General features: G+C 39.6%; 1 protein-coding gene across 8 annotated transcripts in view; it reads right to left on the bottom strand.

The window, feature by feature from the left end:
* EHBP1 (EH domain binding protein 1) overlaps positions 1-22,130 on the bottom strand; it is a 206,726-nt gene that overhangs the window by 95,509 nt on the left and 89,087 nt on the right. For all 8 annotated transcript variants that reach the window (XM_058800825.1, XM_058800826.1, XM_058800827.1 and 5 more), the window contains 2 exons: positions 16,606-16,858; positions 10,103-10,286 (listed from right to left, as the gene is read on the bottom strand). In XM_058800825.1, coding sequence (XP_058656808.1) covers positions 10,103-10,286; positions 16,606-16,858 — 437 coding nt within the window. The remainder of the gene's footprint in view (positions 1-10,102; positions 10,287-16,605; positions 16,859-22,130) is intronic.

The following is a 22,130-nucleotide window of genomic DNA, read 5'->3' as shown; positions in this document are numbered from 1 at the left end:
GCAACAGTGATGTGCTCTTGGTGCTAAAGATGCCAGGCATGCATATGAAGTTGCTCCTAGTCTCAAAATTAAACATCACAAGGATGTTTAATTTTACCTTTACAACCAAGGTAAAAAAAATCAGTAATGAAGCTTGCAATAACTGGAGAGCTGTGTTCTTCAAGATATTCCATCCCAGGTAACAGTGGGGGGTGGGTGGGGGGGCAGGGTTGGGATAATTATTCTGTTTTGATTTTATTTGTGTTTGGGGGGAGGGGGTGGTTGTTTGCTTGTTTGTTTGTGTCTGTTGAAATACTCCTTATTTTGGGGATGGTAGACATTACAACTACTGAGTATCCTGTAGCACAGCAGCTGTGAGTGGGAACCCACAGCTCACCCCAGCAAGCTCTGCTCTAAAGGAGTATGGGGAGAGGCAGGATAAGATGTATTAGAAGATGTTTCACCATGCTACATCCTCTGAATCCAAATGATTTTTCCCTTGTGAGAGACTGCCCTCTCAACACCGTAGCTCTCTTTAAAGTGGTGTAAGCATTTAATCAGTGAGTGTTTAATCAAGCTTTTAAATATTCAGGTTGAGCTAATATATTAAGCTCACCAATATTTTTTTTAACATTTACAAGGTGATTTCCTTAATGGCTTTAGTTTCTAGCTAGCTCGTTTAAATCCCTTTCATTGAGCCAGAGCACATGATTTCATTCACACTTTAAAAGCTATTCCTACACATGCCTTTCAAAGTGATTTGTCTGAATTAGACATATTAATGGTATCTAAATTCTGTGCCTTACTCATTACTACAAACTATGAAGTATCATTCAGGAGTTAACACAATTATCTGTTAAACTGCAAAACAGCTCTTGTCAATAATGGCACTAAGTAAAATACATTTGCATGCCCTCTTTTTATTGAGATAAAAATAAATTTGGTATATCTAATTACACATAAAATTACTTAAGTTGTATCAGAAAGGGTTCTTGCTTTAAACATATTTTTAACCTTTTTTTCCCCTTTATTAACAGTCTCTGTACAGAGTGCCTGCACTATATTCACTTGAGATCCATCTATATGCTTCTGCACAGGACAAATCAAAACATAAAATATTAGCAGGATCTGGATTTTGTATTCAAATGGCTCATTCTCCAGCAAAACAACATCTTATTTTTCCTGTATACACAATTTTTGTTTTCCTTAAAAGAACTCTGAAAAAAATGTGAATCTAAAAATATGGTACATGCAACAAACCCCTCAGACAGCTCATATAGTGACAGTTGCAGAGAACAGAGTTCTGCTGCTGAAAGAATAGAGAGAAATAGATTTAAAAGGAGGCAGTGAATCAAAAAACCCTGCCTTCAGCTTGATGCCAATAAAAACCAGAATCACTCAGTTCCTTTGGATTGTTTTCTATTTATTTTCTTTTCTTTTATGCAGTTAATATTTTAGGAAATTGTTGGGTTTTTTCTGCCCCTTTTTTTGTCACCACAGACACTCCCTTTAGGCAACCGTGCATCAACAATCCTCCCACGTTCAAAGTCGGCTACATCTGTTGCTCTTTCCCATTGTTGAAAATTCCTGCCTTAATCCTATTTGACTTTATTCATGCAAAGGTCATCCTGAATTCAACAAATGGAGGAGTGATAGCAGGCACACTGTTGAACATGGCTAAAAAATGCTCCTGTAGAACATGCAGCTAGTGTGCCGGCACTATCGCACAAGGACTCGCTTTATTATGCAGCCCCTTGTCACCAGAGCTCTGTTGCACTATGAATTGGCAACATATTTCTCCTTGCAACTCAGGAATACAACATTTTCCTTCTAACTGGCTTGATTTGCTCTCCTTTTAAAAAGGTTTGTGCTTCACTTGCATTTGCTGGTAGGTATGAGTTCAACATACACATAGAATATCTGAGCGTTTCACATGCCCTAAGGCTTCTGGCACCAGTGGATTCCCTTTATCTCCTGGATTTTACCTCTGAATACATCTAGCTTCACAAATCTGTTTCACTAACCTGCCCACCTAAAACTAATGGTGATTACAATTTTAAATAAATTAGGCAAAATTCTATCTAAAAATACTCCTACAAAGCAGGGTAGAACAGCTAATACAAACACCTCATTTTAGGGCCATCACTGCACTGCTGATTTGCTTACAAATGCCATCTATTTTGGTTTTAGACTTACTTTTCTTTCCCAGCAACAAAAAGCATTTCGGCTTAGAGCTGTGATTTATTCCTAGGCTTAAGTATCTGACCCAAACCAAAGAACATTTAGCAGGAACAGTGAATTAGCAAGCAAACCAAAGTTAACTATCAGACTGATTTATGAAGGGAAGATAATTATTTTTGTAATATGTCCATAACTCATCATGACAGAAGCAAAGGAATATTTATTCATGCACACTAATTTCCAATTTGAGGTGCTTGCCAACCACGATGAACCAAACCCATCCCTCAGGCAAGCTGAGAACCAGGCACATTGTTAATGTGTTCCTTTCACTGAGTGCTGCACCAGGGGCCATGGATGGGCCATGGATGGTGGAGAGAGCACCCAGGACTTTATCTAAACCAGCCCCAGCTCGGGGTAACAGCTAAAAGGCAAATTCTACAATGTCAGCTTCTACAAACTGCATTGAGCTCCTTGTTAGGTGCAAGGGAACATTGGAAAGAACTAAGTTTTTATTTGAAAAGCTGTCCTGTACTCTGCTTGTGTGGCTCTTGTTAAGGAACCTGATAATAAGGTATCAAAACTGTACAGAAAAAGGACAGACTTTTTTCAGTTTTTTGTTGCAAAGATTTTGAGGATTTTTGTTATGATGATGGTTGAAAAAGGTCTTAGGAGAGAAGAAGTGTTCCTTCTTTTTTCTACCTTTTAAAGAGCAAAGCTTGACCTAAACATGGGTCTGTGAAGCCCAGCATGAGAATCAAAGCCCTGCAGGTGACAGAACAGAGGAAGGTGCTCCTCCAGCACCTACATCAGGGGCCCATGGCCTTGTGCCACCTGCCTGCCTCCCCACAGCTCCCTTCTGACAGAGAAGTGAAGGCAAACAACTCACAGGAAATAGAATAAAATAAAAGGCCCTCACTGGAGATAAGGATTTTCCGAAGACATCTCTCAGAAGCTGGCCTAGATCTCACCAGAGCTATCATTTAGCTGGTTGGGCAGGCCAGGACTGCTCTGGCTGTCCAGCCAGTGGCTGGGCCTAATTCCCTTGTCCTCTGGGAGGGAAACCAAACACTGCCATGGAAGTGCTGATATTTAGGAACTGCAGCGCTCCAGAAATCTCAATGCACATTTTCCACAACTACTGAAGTAGTGTTTTATGACAACAAATCTGAGATGTATAATTTGTAAATGTGAGTTTAAATTTAAAATATGAAAAGTGAGGCCTGGAATGTCACAATGCTAGTGCAGTTACCAAACCTTACTTGCACAGACATTTTGCAGAAGTGGTAACTGGTGCAACCCAGAACTGCTGCAGGCACTGACAAAGTTTCCATCCATTTCAGTAGGAGCTACATTGCACCAACAATGCACAAATACCTTAAAGAGTAATTTTGAAAATGACAGAAGCAGTCAAGCATTTATCAACCTGGATATTATTTATATTAATTTGCAATAAAAAATATTTTCCAGGACAGCTCTGGAGACCTGCTTTCTGCATCCCCACTTCTAATAAGGACCAAAAGAAGAAGCAGTGAAACACATAAGTAGCAGCACTTAAAGTTGCCAAATCAAGTGTTGAAAGATTATGGTTACAAATACATTTTTTTAATACCCTTTGTGTAATAGTGTATATATATATATATATATATATATATTTGAATAAAATCAGAGGTCCACAAGAAATCCACCTCCAGATTACTGTAAGCTAATGCTTTTGAGTCCTCAGTGAGAGTCACCTAAGACCTGATCTTACAGAGAGATGTTTGTTTTAGGATAGTTCATGTGACACAAAAGAGCACCCTGTCAGCTGCATGGCACTACAGTCAGGCCAACAGCTCTGGTAATTTATCCGGGTTGGATGCAGCTGTGAACTTGAGGAAAAAAAAAACAACCAACAACAAACAAACCACCACAGTCCAAATTCTGGTTCAAGAGATCAGCTTAGCACCATACATAAGGAATTCATGACAGAGGGGAGGATCCCATTCCCTGCTCCTGGACAGCACTCAATAGCCACAGAAAGCAGTGCCTTCTGCTGGCTCTTGGCTCAGCACACAGCCTGCACTGGCTCCCTGCAGAGCAGAACATCCAGTGTGGCAGAGCCACCACGTGAGGATCCATCCATTCCATCCAGATGGTACTCCAGCTTCCAGGACAGAGAGAGAAGTAAGGGGCTGAAGATGGAAGCAGCTCAGCTCTGCCTCCAGCCCTGGGCAAAACTCCTGCTGCAGAACATTTGGGCAAATTGTTGAGGGTTTTAACCCCCAAATTCTGAAGGAAGCATCTCTCTTGGAGATACTGTGACTATAGAGAAGCACCTACATTTTTGACAGCATGGGCAAAAGATACCTCAGTCAGAAGGGCAGAAAGCCACACACAGAACATGGAAAGGCTTGGTTTCCTCTATAGTCTTGATGTCCAACAGTGGGTTCCTGTTGGCACCAGTCATGGAAATAATATGAGGGCAACATAGTAAAGTTCACAAACACCATTTAAAACTCATGAAAACAGTAATAAGGAATTGCTTAAGTATTGGATTAAAAATGGAGCCTCTTTTACTCTTTAACACTTGAAAAGCAGCGAATTGGATGACTTGTCTGTGCTTCCATATGATCATCTCACTATCTCTCTGTTCGTATTATGTGTACAGCTTGTTTTTCTTCCTATTAATAGAAAAAATGTCTTTGGACTACATGTAAAGGCATATTTTCTTAGAGTGTTTTTTTTTTTTTTTTTTTTTTGCTTAAGTTCATTACAGTAGACACCCTCCAATTCCATCCAGTACCTTCCAGGCCCTCCTTGGGCTTGAACCATCTATCTACAGAGGGAGTGACAAAGATCTCATGAGAAGGAGCTGTACAATTCCTTGGCAGCAAATATGAAGCTGAAAAGAAGCAAAATTATTGAAGAAGATGTTCCAGAGAGCTGGGAAGGTCTTATGTGAATGGACAACTGGAGATACTTTTGATGCCAAGAGACAGTGAGATATCTTCATCTCCCATGTGGAATTTACTGTCCTTCCTCCACTCAGCTGCATTACTGTGCCTGTGTTTTAGGATGAAATCTTCCTACTGTTTGGTCACATAGCATTGATAATCTTGAGGTAAATAAAAGTGGAGAAAACAAGCAACTGGAGACTTTAGGATCTCTGATATCTTGGGTGCTGTGAGGGAATCTGTCGCTTCCCCCTCTTCCACTAAACCTACCTGTTTTGTCCTCTAAGCATTTATTCTGTCTTAGAATGAATGAGAAGGAAAAAAAAAATTACAGGCTCCTTCTTGTTCCATTGAGAAGTATCTGAGAATTTCTTTTCCTTCATAAGGAAGTAATTTATACCTCCTTTGCTGCTTGAAGGGCAAACTGTCTATCAGGCAGAAATCTTTCTGGACAGCCTGAATATCCTGAAGCATTGCAGATACACAGCAGATTACCAGGGATACTGGATTGAGATGGATTACCACATGTCATGCAGAAAATGATTCTGTATTTCCTGTAAATGTTTCATTAGATCTTAAATCAGCTAGCTTGTCTGGCATGAGAGAGCAGATTATTACTTGGCATGCAAAACAATTAATTTTAGTTTTAAAATGACAGACAGAGAGAGCTTTAACAATGATGGTGACAAACAGAGATGTTACTATTGGCTTTGGACTGCCATGTGAATGTGTATTCTCCTCTTCCACTGACTTAAAGGCCACCACAAGTTCTTGTCTAAAAGCACCAAAACCAACTCCTGTGTTTTCATGACTACCAGCAACACCATGATCTTGACAAAGGAAGAATGGTGTATACAATAATGACAGTCTTAAGCTGATTTATCATCCTCTCCTGGTGCCATACACTTTCATCAGTTGCAAGGCATAACTAAAAATCCATTCAAAGTAAACTTCAAAAAGCATCTTGTGGTCTGGTATCAATTTTATGTCTGTTCATATAATCATGGATTGCCAGAGAAAGATCTAGTCCCAGGAGTGCAGGAGTCTCATTCACTGGGGGACTCTGGGCAGGCAGGTGTGAGATGGAGCTCTGAGGGCTCCCAGATCCCAGGCTGGCAGCTTGTCAGCCTGCAGCAGTTACTCTGTAAGCAATGTGTTTAACCAACACAGCCTTCCAGACCCTGAAGATGGGAGAGAGGATGTGAGACCAAGCTGGATTCACCAAATACAACATAGCTGTTCACTTTCAGTAGGTTAATGGTAATGACAGAAACCTGATGGATTCATGAGGCATCAACATGAGCTTTGGCTAAAGTCTGGCAATAAACTGAATACACCAAATCCCAAGAAAAGCCTCTCTCAGAATTGTTTCCTGAAAGTGAAGGGCATATGCTATCCTTCAATGAGTCAATGAGTAAATGTCAATCCAGTGCAAGTATTTTCTTCTAACATTTAAATATAACGCTATGGTTGAGGACCTGTTTCCTCCTCCCTAGTAAATAACTTTTTACTCCCTACATAAATTCAGTAGCATTCCTGCCCCTTCATTCTCACAAAGACAATAAAATCCTTGATTTTGCAGAGACAGATTGCTTTAGCTCCTCTACTATAAGATACAGGTGCCAGCTCTGGGACTGATCTTCTTTCAAATAAATTCAACACACACAAAATAGAAGAAATATGAAATTGGCTGAGATTTCACCCTGCTGAAGTTTATATGTATATTTTGTAATCAGATAAAACAATGATGAGCACTGATATGCATGCTATGTACTGGTCTGATACCACATTTTGAGCCTGAGACCATATTTGTTTTTCACAAAGTCAACAAATGAAGGAAATATAAAGTCTCTATCACCTCTGTGAAAGGCAGAACATGGTTATCCAAACCATGCAAAGAGCAGTAACATGTATGACAGTAACAGGCCCAACAAGGCTTCAGCACTGCTGGACTTGACAGCACTGAAGCAGTCTGATGACTGAAGAGCTTAATTACAGCTCTGCACTTTGTCAGACTCACCTAAATAGAGTCAGCATACCATCGTTTTCAAGTCATTTGAGATGATTAACTGTGGGGTAACTCCAGATCTCAGACTCTGCATTGTAAGCTCTCTCTCATGACTCAGATTCATTTGGAGGAGATACACAATACAGGAGAGAATTAAGATATTCCTTTAGGGAGTGTGAATAGATAAAAAAATTTGTAAGCAAAACTTCCTCCAAACTCAGATATGGCAAATACTGAGCTAATTCTGTGGGCTGAAGAGCTGGACCTTTATGGAGTGTTAAACCCTGTCTTATCTAAGACAGATAACTGATCCTTCCTCACCAGTACAGCTGACAGGGGATCTCCAAGTATCAAAAGGACCTGCTCAAGGGGAAGACACTGAAGAGGCTTGGAAAGGGTTTGCTACTACAGGTAACTGACTGCTCATCACTCAATAAACTTGTTGGTGTGTAGATGGCAATGACAGAATTTGAGCTTTTTTGGATTCACCCAATGTGATGAATGCCACTAGCATGTGAAGGAAAAATGAGCAACAAATACTCTGTCAAAGATTTACAGAGGAGCTTTTGGAATATTTTCCCTTAAACTCTGAAGTTCTAATATTAATGCTGTGTTTGTGTAGTTTAAAGATGAGCATTTCTGCTCCACAGGCACTTCCTATGACAACAACCAAGACAGGGAACTGAACCTGCTAAAACCACTTAGCCTCTGGTACAACTCCCAAAACTTTCTGTGCACAGCAAACTTGGACAAAACACTGACATGATTTAACTTCCTTTACCTAAGTTTACCTCTATAGGACTATTCCCTTACATAAGGGCATGTACTAAGTTCATGTTTGTATAGTGCCTATACTTTTGGATGGAAGTTTTTCCAGAGTTGCTAAATATTTTCTCTATTATTGAGCAATAATAGAGAAAGTCAATTTGTGCCAACACTCCAAGTCCCACCTGGACACTATTTTGTACTGTTCTGTGTGAAAACGGTTTCTTTTCTTTTAAACGCCAGTACTTTTCCGAATTTCAAGAAGCATTCCAAGTAAAGTGCTTTTGATCTGAGTGCAAAACAATTCAAGCACAGAAAAAAGACTATGCTCACAGAAAGCTTTCTGCATTGCAAGTGACCGTACAATATTTTAACACACCCACTCACCAAAACTTTCCACTGTAATATAATGAACCAGGACATTACATCTGCTTTGGAGCCTTCCTTAATGTATCCTATCCTCCAAAATCCTGTTAAAAAAATTAATTAAAGCTTTCCTATAAAAGAGCATGTGAGCACTGAGCTCTGCCTTCCCTCCCAGCCCTAATGTAAATCAGTGTTTCAGCACATGGACCTGTGCTGGTCTCAGCTGTGCCTCAGGGTCAGGGGCAGAAAGGTGGGCTGCAAGCAGGCAGGCACCAAAATATTCACCAAGTAACACCACACAGAAAAGTAGGAACCACCTGACTGTCCATAACAGGACAGTCTTCTCAGCAAGTTTGAGCCTGAATCTTTTCTAAATCAATTCCACCCTTCAGACACTCTAAAGGTTCATCTAGGGCAGACAAAAACTGCAACAACCAAACTCAGCAGTAAAATGTTATTTCAGCACAGCAAAGACATGTATGAAGCACAGAGACACATTTCCTTGAATGCATATCTGTAAAAACACACCTCTCAAACAATGAGCAAGGGGGACACAATTTCCACCAAGCAATCTGATAAAAATCTCCACAGATGTCTCTTCACAGCCTTGGTAGTACCAGAAAGCTTTGCTTTGGCCATTTTGCTTTGACCCAAGAGTCAGACTCCACCAGAAATCAAATAATGTGTCACTTTTCATGCAGAAACTCACACAGAAACTCCAGCTAACAGGACTGAATCCCATCTCAGAGCATTATAAAACTGCTGTGCTTTGATTTCATATATCCCTGCTGGTGGTTTTGCATTTGAATAATAACTTGTGAAGTGTACTTGTAGTCTCACTCCACTGTTTTGTTTTGCAGTGAGCAGACAGAGATTAGATTTCTGGTCTCATACTCTTTAGGCTGAGTGAGTGGTAAAATGACAACAAATCAGAGCCTGAGTGGACAAGGACATGTGAGCAATCTGGCTGAGTAATTACACACTGAAATGACAGGTATGACAAGTAGCTTCTCTCAATTCTGAAACTGAAGTACAGTAGCTCTGATTCAAGGCAAACCAGATGATAATGTGCATCCATTGGGCAAGACACACTGGAAGGGAACCACTCTGTCCTCATCTTCCGGCCTTTAAAACAATGTATGGCATTCATTTCTAAGAAAGGTCCATTAACTTACACTATTAAATGTTTATTTTGTTTAAAGAAAAAGCACAAGTGTTGCTAACTGCTGAAACACTGGAGTTGAAATCCACACTGACAGAAATTGGCTGTGTAGTAATACATTTGTAGTAATAAAACACCCACAGCTCTTCCACTGAAATTAACTCTAAACAGCTAATCTAGTTAGCTGTTGGTAAACCTAGTAAACCTAGTAAGCAGTTAATCTGATTTAGAGTAGACTTTTTTTTTTAATTACTTTAACATAGCTTTGGAATTGAACACATATAAATCCCAATACAAATATACAGTACTAAGCTTTTAAAACCCAGATTTATGACAGAAATGTGGAGACAGACTCTTCAACAGGGGCAAGGCTTAGGAGCATTAGAATAGATAGATCAGGACAAAGCACTGTTCAACGTGATTTTCTTCCTTCTCCATGGCATATCCAGCTGTCCTGTAACATTGGTTACTAGAAGACTCTTTTCTTTGAAACTGCAGTTACTGTTACTGTTGTCATTAAACCCTTAAAGAAAAAACACCAGCTCCTACTGTTGCACCCTCCCTATGAACCAAGTGAACAGAGACAAGCCAACACCTTATTAAGCACTGGCAAAGCTTTAAGATGCCTGCAGAAACAAACAGGATGTTTACAATGCACAGAAAGGTACTCTTATGAACAAAGACAAAATTTTGGTATGAAAAGCTTACCTTAGGAGAGGAAGAAAGCTCCCTTGATGCAGAAATTGCTGACATGTTCTCACCCATGCCCATCTCTGTCTTTGGCAAGAGGTTTGGGGGTTCAGGAGCCTTTCTTTTCATCTTCTTTTCTGGTTCTTGCAGAGCAACTTTAATTAAAGCAGGGCTTGGTTTTGGTTCATAAAATGGATTTGATCTAATTGAAAGAAGGGAAACATATTTCTTTGCTATCTCCTTGGAAATAAAACCAAAAATAAGACCTGCTTAGGAAAGTCAATGACTAAAATGCTTTTACTATCCCACATAAGAATGTTTTACCTTTATACACTTTTAAACACTACATTTTCATACAATTGAAAAGTGAGGTACAACAGCTAAAACGGCATTATTCAGTCACAATTTCCGTATTTTTTATAGAGTGCTGTAAATTGCAGTTGTTTTATCAACCGCATAAAGCTAACTCTCCAATTATACTTCACTATTTATCAAAGAGTGATCTGATTTTATGATAGGATCAAAACCAAAAAATGTGAACGAAGCTGCTGGGTGCTTAACACTCTAATGAACAGGACAAAGACATTTTGATCAGAACAATTAAGAATCAGGCAACTGGTACAGCCATGCTCCCACAGGGCTTTAGAGGCCTCACTCTGGGCTGTCCAGTTTTGGAAAGTTTGGCCTCCATGGGTGCACGTTCAGCCTCCAGTGTATTTCAAACTCTGTAGCTTACAGGTGCCACACCATTTTAAGAAAACACTTTAGGTAATGGAACAGAGTAAGAAACCACATCTGACTTGCACATATCTCTCTGCAGACACCAGTAGGCATCACCTATTTTGAAAGTGGTTTTTATAACTAAACCTTATTTGAGAATGTTACAGAGTAAACATCATCCAACAAGTAGATGCAGTCCAAAGAATTATCCTTAACTTGGGTGTTTGTGTTCCAACTCTGCATTTGTACCACCCTAAGTAAATACCTCCATAACCAAATCCTGACAAATTTTATGTTAGCTTGATACATCAAGTATCAATCAATCAATAATATATCAAATAATGGCTTCTTCTACAGCAGCTTTGTATCCTGCTAAGCATACTTAAGGGAATCTTTTTTGCACTGAATTATTTCATTATTAATACTATTTGCTTTTCACATTTTGCAATCCAAAACTGGACAGTTAGTTATGAAATGGATACATTAATTTATTCTTTTCCGGTCCCTCTTTCCCCTGCAAGATATATTTATCACATATCTCAAACTATGATTCCCACAACCTATCTGCATACAGTTATTACATGCAGTGTAGCCAACCACAACAAATAACCTCAGTCCCTTGAAGTCCCTTAGAATTCAACTCTGGATGGAAACACTAATGCATTAAATAAAAGTCTACCTGGCTAGATCCATTAACAAATTCCTTTTGGGATCAGAGTCACTATTTTTAAGAGTATACACTATTTTTAAGAACTACAACAGCAGTAATAACCAACTATTCATCCAGTTGCGTTCCACACAACATCAAATTTCTCTCCTTCCTTTGTACTCATAGTATAAAAACAGGTTCCAGTCTCTGAAAACAGACAAACTTTAGACTTTATTTTAATGCAACTTACAGTAATCCTGTTTTCACTGGGAAAAAGCAAGCAATTAATAACCCACACCACAGAAATCTACTTTTGAAAGGCAACATTTACCAAAGCATGTAAGTGAAAATCTGGCACAAAATCTCCAGATCTTTCTAACAATCTGCTGCTTCTGTTCCTTACAGAAAAAGACACCCAACTCCTGAAGCAAAAAGAAAGACTAGCACTAAAATAACTCATTTGTTGACTGAAGGCAACTTCCAGGGGCTCCCACTTTGCTGCCCATCAAGTGCAAAGCCACCAGCACAATCAAAACTAAAGGCAACCAAAGGAACAAGTTTAATGGAAACAGAAGGGTGATTTCTATGGGAGGCAGCAGGAAAAGGAGGCATTCAGGCTGGAGTGGAGAATGCATCCAGCTGTCAGGAGCTCTAATTTAGCTGACAGCCCAGCTCAGCTGCCTTCAGACACCAGAGAGTTCAAAGGGAGGTGAAAATGAAGATAAAAGAGATAAAGGCTGAAGAACAATGCATTCTATGGGACAGCACAAGGTTTTTATTTAGTTCAACAAGTCAGCCTTTGGAACAGCCAACAGGCACAGCATGTTTGGCAGGAATTTACCTCAGAATTAGAAAGGTGTATTTGTAAGGTGTTAAAATTATCTGGGGTGAGAAAAAACCCAACACCTTATCAATGAGAGTAAACAGGTCTGGAAGAACTATCTTTTGAATTTTTAAGCTCCAGAACTGCCTGCACTGCAGGTGTCATCCTGAAAAATTGCTCTCTGCACCCACCAGAAGGAAGTGCTAAAAGGACTTCTTCCTCTAGAGAAGAACTTGCTTGAAAGCCAGGCTAAACCCTCACATTTTGGTCACAGAAACAGACACAGGTACATGCACAGAACAGACATGCACATGTGCTACCTTCCACCTTCCTCTCTGCACTACCCTTAATTTGCCTTACAAAAATTGAGCAATTTTTGAAAAATAATGTTAATACAGGAAAAAAACCAACCAAAATGGTTCTGTCCTGAACAAACTATCAAGTTTGAAGTCATGAGGATCTGATATATATAGTAGAGTTTGGTCCAACAGCTTCCACACGGCTCTAATAGAAATTAGGCATCTGAAAAGTCTGGTTGAAAAGAGCCTTAGCTAGAAAATATTAAAGCACTTTTTTTCTGAAGTCAACCCCATATTTACTGGTTCTGTGAAGTTATTTAATGGTTTCACACAAAATAATTTGTCCAAAGAGACACCAGGCTGTCCTCCACAAAATTTAAAGAATTCAGACCTGACAAGATACCTGTCATTAAACTCACTGCCAATGTGGTGGCTTGTGGCTTCTTGTGCAACAGGCAACTTCAACAGATGGCAACTCGATAGCCTTGCCAATTACACAGCGTAATTCTAAGCCATACAATGATTAACGAGATAAGAAGCCACAGAGCCAAATGATATTGGAAAGCAAGTTTTATTCTGACCAATTTAAAAATTATTTTGATCAGTCTTACCAGTTAGCTGAAAAGAAATTTAAAAATAAACATTTTACTGAGCAGGAAACCCAAAGCTGTCAGCATGGCAGGTTAAAAGGTCAGGCAATTTTGCCAATCACAAGAACTAAGGTTGAAAGCATTATACATTAAGCAGTTGTGAGCTGTGCTATTTTAAAATAATTAACTTCACTAGGTGTGCCATCCTTCACTAACAGGTAGATATTAATGTATAAAATTCAGAAAGACAAAAGCAGAATTTTACACTATTGGTGAAATGTCCAAACTAACAAAATGTGTTCCTTATCTTCAGCTAGGTATGAGAATTTAGCCAGAGGAAGTATGTTTTGAGAGCACAGTTTTGCAGCAGTAAATGCACTGTCTCACCTAAGTCCCTCTGTGCCATGCAATGCCTCATGATGCTTGTGCTCGTGACTGTGCTTTGTGTGTGCTATGAAGCATTAGCTCTCTTCACAAACATTAGTCAAATACATTTCAAAGAAGCGAATCACCCCAGGTAAATCCTTCACAGAGGTGCACTGAGGCCAAGTACCTTTTACATGATTACAGTGAGAGTCTGTTACGAAACTGGAGTCAGAGTTCAGCTCTTGGGGCACTTGGTGTAAGCTCCGAGTCCAGAATCAGAACTAGGGATCTGCCAGGGCACAGTGCCAGGGACAAGGCTCCTGATGCTAACTGCTGTGTCCATGCTCTCAGCACACATCACTGCACTCCACACAAAAGGTAAGGGGAAAATGCCAAGCAGTACATTAAGGGAACTCCAATTAATAATTAAGACATGGGGGTAAAAATACATTGTATTTCCGGATAATCAATAAATCAGGGGCCTTCCATTTCTTCCGTTTCATGCCTTCCACCTACAGGTTCAAAAGGACACCTGGAGACAGCCCTTGACCAGTGGTAGTCGAAAATGAAAGAGAATTTTTAAAAACTCAAAAAACAAGATGTTATGAGAGAGGTTGAAAATAACATGCAAAGTTTTCTATTCTCATGATATGACTCAGTTGTTCAGCTTTGTCTTGAATACACTGCTCAGGCCAAGTCAACACATCTTAAAATAGACACATAGCAGAAGAAATAACAAGGTCCAGAGACGGGCGGTGGAAATGATTAGAGAGATGAAGAGACTTCTGTATGAAGAGAGATCGAAAAAGTTAGCACTTAGACAAGTGACAAGGAAAGGTGAACATGCTAGAGACAGACAAGACAACAAATGTTTATGACAGGTAAATCCAATATTACTAATTGCTGTTTTGATAAGCCAGCAGAAGAGACAGTATGGGATTGGAAAGGGAATTTATTTACAATCAACAGAAGAAACACATTGCATTAGAGATCTTGTTTTCTTGTGGAACTCTCTGCCACAAACTGACACGGAAACCTAGACTTCAGTAGGCTTGGAAGATTACCCACTTATGCAGATAATAAACCCATTGTATTCACAGTAGGTAAAAACAATACACACCTAGACATAAACCCTCATGACTGAGGGCACCCAAAACCCACACCAACTGGCACTGCCTGCAAAAATTTTGCCTTTGGTGCTCACCAGACCATGCCTTAGCAAAAGGCTAAATTTTTCTACTTAAAAATTTGAAAATTAAGGACATGAGATGAGGCAAAACAGTGTTTGTAGAGGTGATCTAATATTACATGTCCTGTGTTTCTAGACTGGATTTTTATCATTCACTCATTCCTCCAGAGTGTTTCAGTATAAAGATTCAAGGGTGCTCCTTGCCACACCTCTACCCAATGCACTCAACAAATGATCCCCAGGTCTTTTTGTATGATGTATTGCTTCTGTAACTTCAGAGGAAAATATAGGGAGGAAGACTACCTTGGGGGTCAGGACATAAAAAACTTTCATAAAAGATGTAAAAAGTTGATTTTAAAGTGTTTACTGACTCTTTATCCTTCCATCTTCCCATGGGACACTGCTTTATCACGAAAATACAGACCAGCTTTATGTTCAAGTAGAATCCACCTATGGATTTATCTTTATCTTTGGGGAAAAAAACAATGAAGCAAATGGAATTAAAACAAGAAGGAGGCTGTTGTTAACCAAGGGCTAAAGTCCAGTACACAGCAAAAGGAAGGGTTACAATCCTGCCACAAGCCCCTTTGGCATAGATGTGCTTAGGGTGGAAATGGAAGTAGAAACAGAAAACAGAAAATTCTTTAATTGCTCATCCATGTGGCTTTTTCTCTTTCTGCTCCTTCCAATCTTTGCTGTCCTCTACACCTGTACCTTGGTGGGTGTAAAATGCACACATTTTTATTCCCTACAGATTGTGGTGACCAGGGAATGACCAGAAATGCCTGGTGTGGTTGTCAGTGTGATCACTCTGTGCTCTGAAGACACAGGTGTTTGTTCAGGCACTGTCCTGACAAATGGAGCTGGCAGAGGCATCATTCCCAACACCCTTTATTTCTTTTTTTTCTTTTATTTTTCACAGACCAAACATCAACATTAAATCCATGGCTACAGAGCTTTAAAAGGAAAAAAAAAAACTGCATGGCCCTTCATATGTTTCTATTAGAGTGCCTGGGAATCCTTCCATTTCCTAGACCACAGCTATCTACAGAGAAACAGGATGATGCTGATACCGTATCTCTGTTAATACTGAAGCAATGTAAATGTCATGCCATGATAAATCTCATTAAATAATGCAAAATTAAATGTTAATTAGAATTGTTGTCTGTAAAATTGCTCAGATGTAATCACCATAAACTGTCTCATGAGTGGTGTGGTTGGTGACTAATGACCACAAACAAGGATTAAGGATGCACCTTCCAACCTCCCATGGAATTGCAAAAAGTTCTCTCTTCCTGATAGTTTCTATACTGTAATACAAGGCAGTCAGTGTGAGTTTATAAAAGTTTTATGTGAGGTCATGCTGAAAGAAACAACCTAAGTAAGTGCATATGGTGTTACTGTTCCCATATATATTCAGTTTACGAGAATCTCAAAAATGTACTGGGCACTATGCAAAATCCTCTTCCTTTTTACATACTGCATCAAGATAAAACAAACTCCCTGTTATCATTGGCAAAAATTATTATTTTTTTTGTAGTAAAAATAATGGCAAAAAGGAGAAGAAGGCCCAAGGTCTTGCTCCTTTGATTTCTGGTTCATTTGCAATTGTCAGGGCACGAAGTGTCAGAAAGGTCCCAGACTTGTTCCCTATCAAGTTGTTTGCTATCAATAAGGCAAAGGAAAGTTCCTCACTGATCATGTTCAAATGAATAGCATGACCTGGGGGTATGGTATTTCCTGCTGCTGAGCTGCCCAAGGATGAGTCTGTCCTAAGGAGGTGATTAAGGATCACCATGGTCCAACCCAATACACCTCAAGATTAAGCCAGGGATCCCACTACTAATGCCTGCAAAGCTGCTGAAAGATGGAGAATCATACTTACTCATCCAGCTCTTCCTCCTCAGCTTTAGAGGTATCTGCATAGAGGTATTTGCTCATATCCACTGGCCTGATGTTTTTCCTTTTTGCAGGTTGTGGAGGAGAATCTCTTACAATTCCAGGTGCTTCAGGTGGGTGATCTGGCTCATCAAATGGGTTTAAGTACTCTGGGGCATCTTCATCCTTGAAGGGATTGTAACTGTCACCATAGAAACTTTCATCTGGCTTTGAAGATGAAGCTCTTTCAGGGTGGAGTTCTACCAAATAGCAACAACAAAAAGAAAATTAAACAGATTTAACAAATTAAAAAATTGAAACCATTTAATCAGATCTTTATATTTTAAAGGCATATGAAAAGGTCTGCTTCTTAACTCTCAATACATAAAGTTATAGCCTAAGGTGAATTTTCATGCTTGTTTATTCCAAAATAGGTCTTTCAAAAGGTCTTTTAATTTAGACTATATTGATTGAATAGGCTTCATTTTCTCACTTACTACAGCTCCTGCAACATCAGTTATTTGTCATATAAATGGCATCACAACAGATATAAAAACATTTTCACAAACTATTTGCCAATTTGTGTCCTAACAAAATGTTCCTAATTATTTATTTGAGTTTTGAATAAATACAAAAGACATTCTGCATTTTATAATAATACTGGATTTTAAAATGGTGATAGTAAGTAGGTGGCCTTTTAATTTCTTAAAATTACTGAACTAAAAATCAGCTATTAAGTATGACCAGTAATTACATACCAAAACACATGTGCCTCTGTTAACAATACATAATCTCACTGTAAAAACTGATTTAAATTAACCCTAAAGAGACAGATAATCAAATCACTCATCTTTTATTTGGATTGTACAACAAAAAGTTGTACAAGCTGGAGCTGCATGCTGTTCTCTGTGTAATGTCCTTTCTGCAGTGTCTGTTATTCTACACTGAATGGCTTCTGCATACTGAATAATGCCAATTCCCATACAGCAATACAACATTTGTAACAAAGACAAACAGGTAATGTTAATTTTACTGTTCTTGCAGCATCAAATAATCAGCAGCTCTGTTCAATACCAGATGTGATATACTTTCAAAATCCACACAAATAGGAACTTCAATGCAGCATCATTAAAACCTAACTTTCAATAACCATATCCATGTTATTCTTAACAACAAGTGTGTGCTTTTCAGAGATATGGTTACAAAACTGGACTAAACATACTTCTAAGGTTAACAGAGCAACTCTAAAAGTTATTTGTGACAAGAGTCTAAAAAATAAAAAGATGGACTTCTAAGTGGATTTTTCACTGAAGAAATACTTGGGAAGATGGACTCTCTAGTCACACAATGAACAAAGGGAAGCACTGTGCTTAGGTGAGCTTGGATGGATGAGGTACCAAAGCTGCTAATCCTGGCAAATTGCTAGAAAATGTGAGAGTTCCTACCCTGCTAGCAAACATCCAGCTCACCCTGAACCCAGCCATTAGCACAGCCCAAGGTGATGGAAAGCCCTACCCCATGCAGTGTGACCAGCTCTAACTTACAGTGTGAACCAGAGCCATTCCTAGCTGGATAGGAATATGATCCCTGACTTCACCTCTCTGTGCACTGGACTAGTCACTGGATCAGAGCAAAGGCTCAGAGCAGGAAAGGCTTTAGCTCTTCTCAGCTCTACAGAGATCCACCTGCAGCCTGTGGAGGAGACCCAAGCTGGAACATGGCCATACAGACAAACAACTGCAGGAAAAAGTCAGGGTGTGTGCTTGCAGTATGTCAGCTGCAGTGCACGTGTTCACTCCTACAACAGAGTAAATGCTTATCCCTTAAGAGAAGGGATAAACTATTGGGAACTTATGCTGGGAGAAAGTGCAGTTACTGCTCAGCAGTATGTGTGTTAACCCTAGGTTATGGGTGATGTGATCATAAGCCCACATCCTTTGAAGAAAGCTGTTTCAGAGAAAGCCATAGTGAAATAACATTGAAGGTCTATAGCTTAACTGAAAAGGGAAAAGAAAGCATTCAAGGCAGAAATTCTTAAATGCACAAATATGATCAAATCAAGCAAGAATCCCTCAGAGTACTATAGATGAAATAGAGCAGAGCCCAATATCTAAAATGTATCTGTTCATTTATTTTAAGCTAAACTAGAAAAGTGGTTCCATATAGACATAGGTCATTCTAGTCTCCAGTGCAGGCGGCCAAGGCCAGCAAAAGCTTCACTCTGCTTGCCCTGAGATGTCCTCAGTGTGGGTGTTTGCAGCTGAGCTGACTCCTTGACACTCAAAGCTTACACGTCCAAACTGTTTTTAAAGTCAGGGGAGTCAAATCCCACCCTCACTGTATATACTGCACACACCATGCCTTGAAGCTCATGGTAGTCAGAATACTACTCAAATATTACCCACAAATTTGGTGATTTGATGAACTAGAGCAAGCAGAAGTGCTCTGGAGATGTGTCCTCAGAAGACAGTTCCATACACAAAGCAAAAATAACTAATGAAATGCAGAAAGAAAGGACTAATACCTTGTTCAAATAGTGTGGCTTATTGACAAAGCTTTAACCAAACTTTTTACAATTTTAAACCTTGCTCAAATATTAGAATATTTTATCAAGAGAGTGGACAACCACAAATAGCTGCTTCTGCAACTCCATATGATGGATCATTGCACCTGCACATGAATCTGTTGATAAATACACATTATCATATCTGAGGGAAACCTTCTCATAACACACAAGAAGGAAAGTCAGTAATACATCATGAAGTTAAAAACATTCAGGGAAACAATCTCTTAAAATTATGTTGTAATCTTTTATTTTTAATTTGCTTTTAAGTGTCTCCTGGAAACAATGAGTTAAATGCTTGTTTAAATCTGATACATTATAAGGGGCAATGCAAATGGTTTTTGCAATTCTTTCTATTTCAACACTGGATCAAGTGCTGTAACCCTAACTATGACAAAATTCTTTCTCTTTTTCATAGGCTCAACAGGAACTACATGTTTGGCCTTACACACACAGTGTTACATATAAGTGCTCAGACACCTCTGGCTTGTTGTTAACTAAAATATTTCACAAAATCCTACACACATGCTGAAATTTTAAAAGCTTCTAAAAATATCATTCTCATGACACTTTTAGAGGCAGAATTTTGTAGAGGCTCAGCTAAAACCCACTTAACTTGGCTACTCATTCTCTCTACTCTTGCCATTCAGGATTCCATTTTCCTCCCCCTTCTGCTTCCTTCAATGTTCCCACAGGGACAGAGGGTTCCCACAAAGGTCCCCATCTGAACCCAATCAGGTTCTCTCCCATGAGGTCTCTGAAATGCTTTAGAACACTTTTGTATCAAATGTTGGTCATCACAAGCTTCTCAGGAACAAAATAAGTTGTTGTGATGATGACTCAACAGCACTGCTCTTAAAGTCACACCCACTGTCACCTGTCATTTTTCTGTAACAGACTCAGTTTCTCAAAGAGCTAATGATGGTGAGAAGTGCACTTTGGCAGACTAAAGATACAACAGCTTAGAAGGGGTCTATTTCCCTCTTGAAGCTGCTTTTACATTCAGAAGGCAGCACAGATTCCCTTGCTTTCCCCACATCATTCACCACAGCTCCACAAGGACTCCAGTCTCTACATCGATATAAATTAAAAAAAAAAGTAAAAGATGCTTGCAGTTTGGCACATTAAGGGTCAAACACAAAATAATTTTGCATGATTAAGTAATAAAGCCACAGGGGTAGGAGTGACAACAAGACAGGTAGAAGTATTACTCCAGCAGAAGCACCAGCTGCTCTTGTGCCAGATTCTGGAAACATTACTTGCCCTGACTCCACTGAGAAAGACTGTTTGTGATAATAATCACTCTGGCACTACCTATCTGCACAATCAGCCAGAGCATCTCCAGAAATCACCCTGCCCTTCAACCCACTTGCCTTTTGTAACACAAACACATTGTGACACATCCCTTAAAACCAAACAAAACCTCCACCAAAACATGGCACGTAGCACTTTCCCCTTGGCAGAGGATGAAAGCAGCAGCCACATGTGAAAGGTGCTGGGTTACGCCATGGGCTGCAGGCACACGGGCACCAGGGGATGGGAGCACCCAACAAACAGCACCAAGCAAAGCTGCAACTGCCCAGTGCTTCTAGAAAGAGTAGACTGGCATCCCCATTCACCACTGGTGACTTGCTGATCCTTTTATTCATACACTCACAACACACTGCTTTTCCTGAAGAAATAGAAGGGACAGAGGCACCATTTTCCTCTCAATTGGTTCCTGTGCTGCTCTGCATGTAGGAGTACCCTGGAATGATTTGGGGTTTGCTGCTGCATTGTAACACTGTTCATTTTCAGAGTAAAACATGCTGCAGGGAGCTCAGAAGTCCATGCACAAGGTGATGAAATACACTGCTGAAGTAAATGGTGGTCTAAATGACAGGGGGTACCAGCAGAGAGTTACCCTCACGTTTCATGTGTGTTGTATAGGTCATGCACAACTTAAAATTTTGTATTCCCTACCAAATTAAAAAAAAAAATCTGGAGTGATGAAAGAATGTTGTGGTTTTCTACTTTCATTTGTTGTACATGTTGACTTCCCCAAGTATGTATTTTGCACAGAAATTAACTGATTTTATAATTCTGTTGCACTGTGACTAAAAATCCAAAAGGCTGTCCTCATATGATCATGCAAGAGTAATCTAGTATAAAGCTGTAGAGATATAGTGTTCAAAAAGATAATTTTTGATTTTCCCAGATTTCTAATGTCTAGCTGACTTAGGAGACACAGAGGGAATAAGCCTCAATTTGAGATGTCAACCAAGAAACACATCTGAAGATTTTTTTGAGGTGACTTGTTGATATGCACATTCACTCTGCTGTATGTGTAAAATCACTGACACTGAGGACTTTTTAAATCCCAGCAGCATCCAGAGCCAGCTTGCTGATGACCCTCTGCCATGCACCACACCTACAGCGTGCACTCACGCCTTTAGTTTCTCTCCACCCCACATTCCCAGGGTTAAGTGATTATGGGATTAAGAAGATAGAGGGAAAGTAGCTGGTTTGTGAACAGGCACAAGAAATATCTGTCTAGGAAACAGGTATCTACTGGCAAGTAATCCTCCTTTCTCTATGAGTGACTGTCAACACATACATATTCATACTCTGGGTAACTCTGAGCACACACGTTACAGGCTTGATAGGAATATCCTTGGAATATCCCTGCCAAATAGCAAATCATGCCTCCTCACATCTGATGGCAAAGTACTCAGAAAGGAGGCTCCAGCTGGCTGCTCTGCACGTCTTGGGGAAATTAAGTAACAAATTCTAGAGAAGAATCGGAACTTTCGCAAAGTCTAAGTTCCAGATTATGCCTTGTCCAGATAAAAAGATAAAGAGACTAACATGTAAGGGAACAGAAAAATACTTCATCCCTGCACACATAAAAAGTTAATCTCTTGATTTAAGCAGATCACAAGACAAGTGAAACAGGTAATGTGACTCTTTAAGCCTGTAGGAGAAAGCCT

This window comes from Ammospiza caudacuta, chromosome 3 (assembly GCF_027887145.1).
Source record: "Ammospiza caudacuta isolate bAmmCau1 chromosome 3, bAmmCau1.pri, whole genome shotgun sequence".
Lineage (NCBI taxonomy): Eukaryota > Metazoa > Chordata > Aves > Passeriformes > Passerellidae > Ammospiza > Ammospiza caudacuta.
Note: the sequence above shows the minus strand (reverse complement) of the source record. Positions and strands in the feature narration are given on the sequence as shown.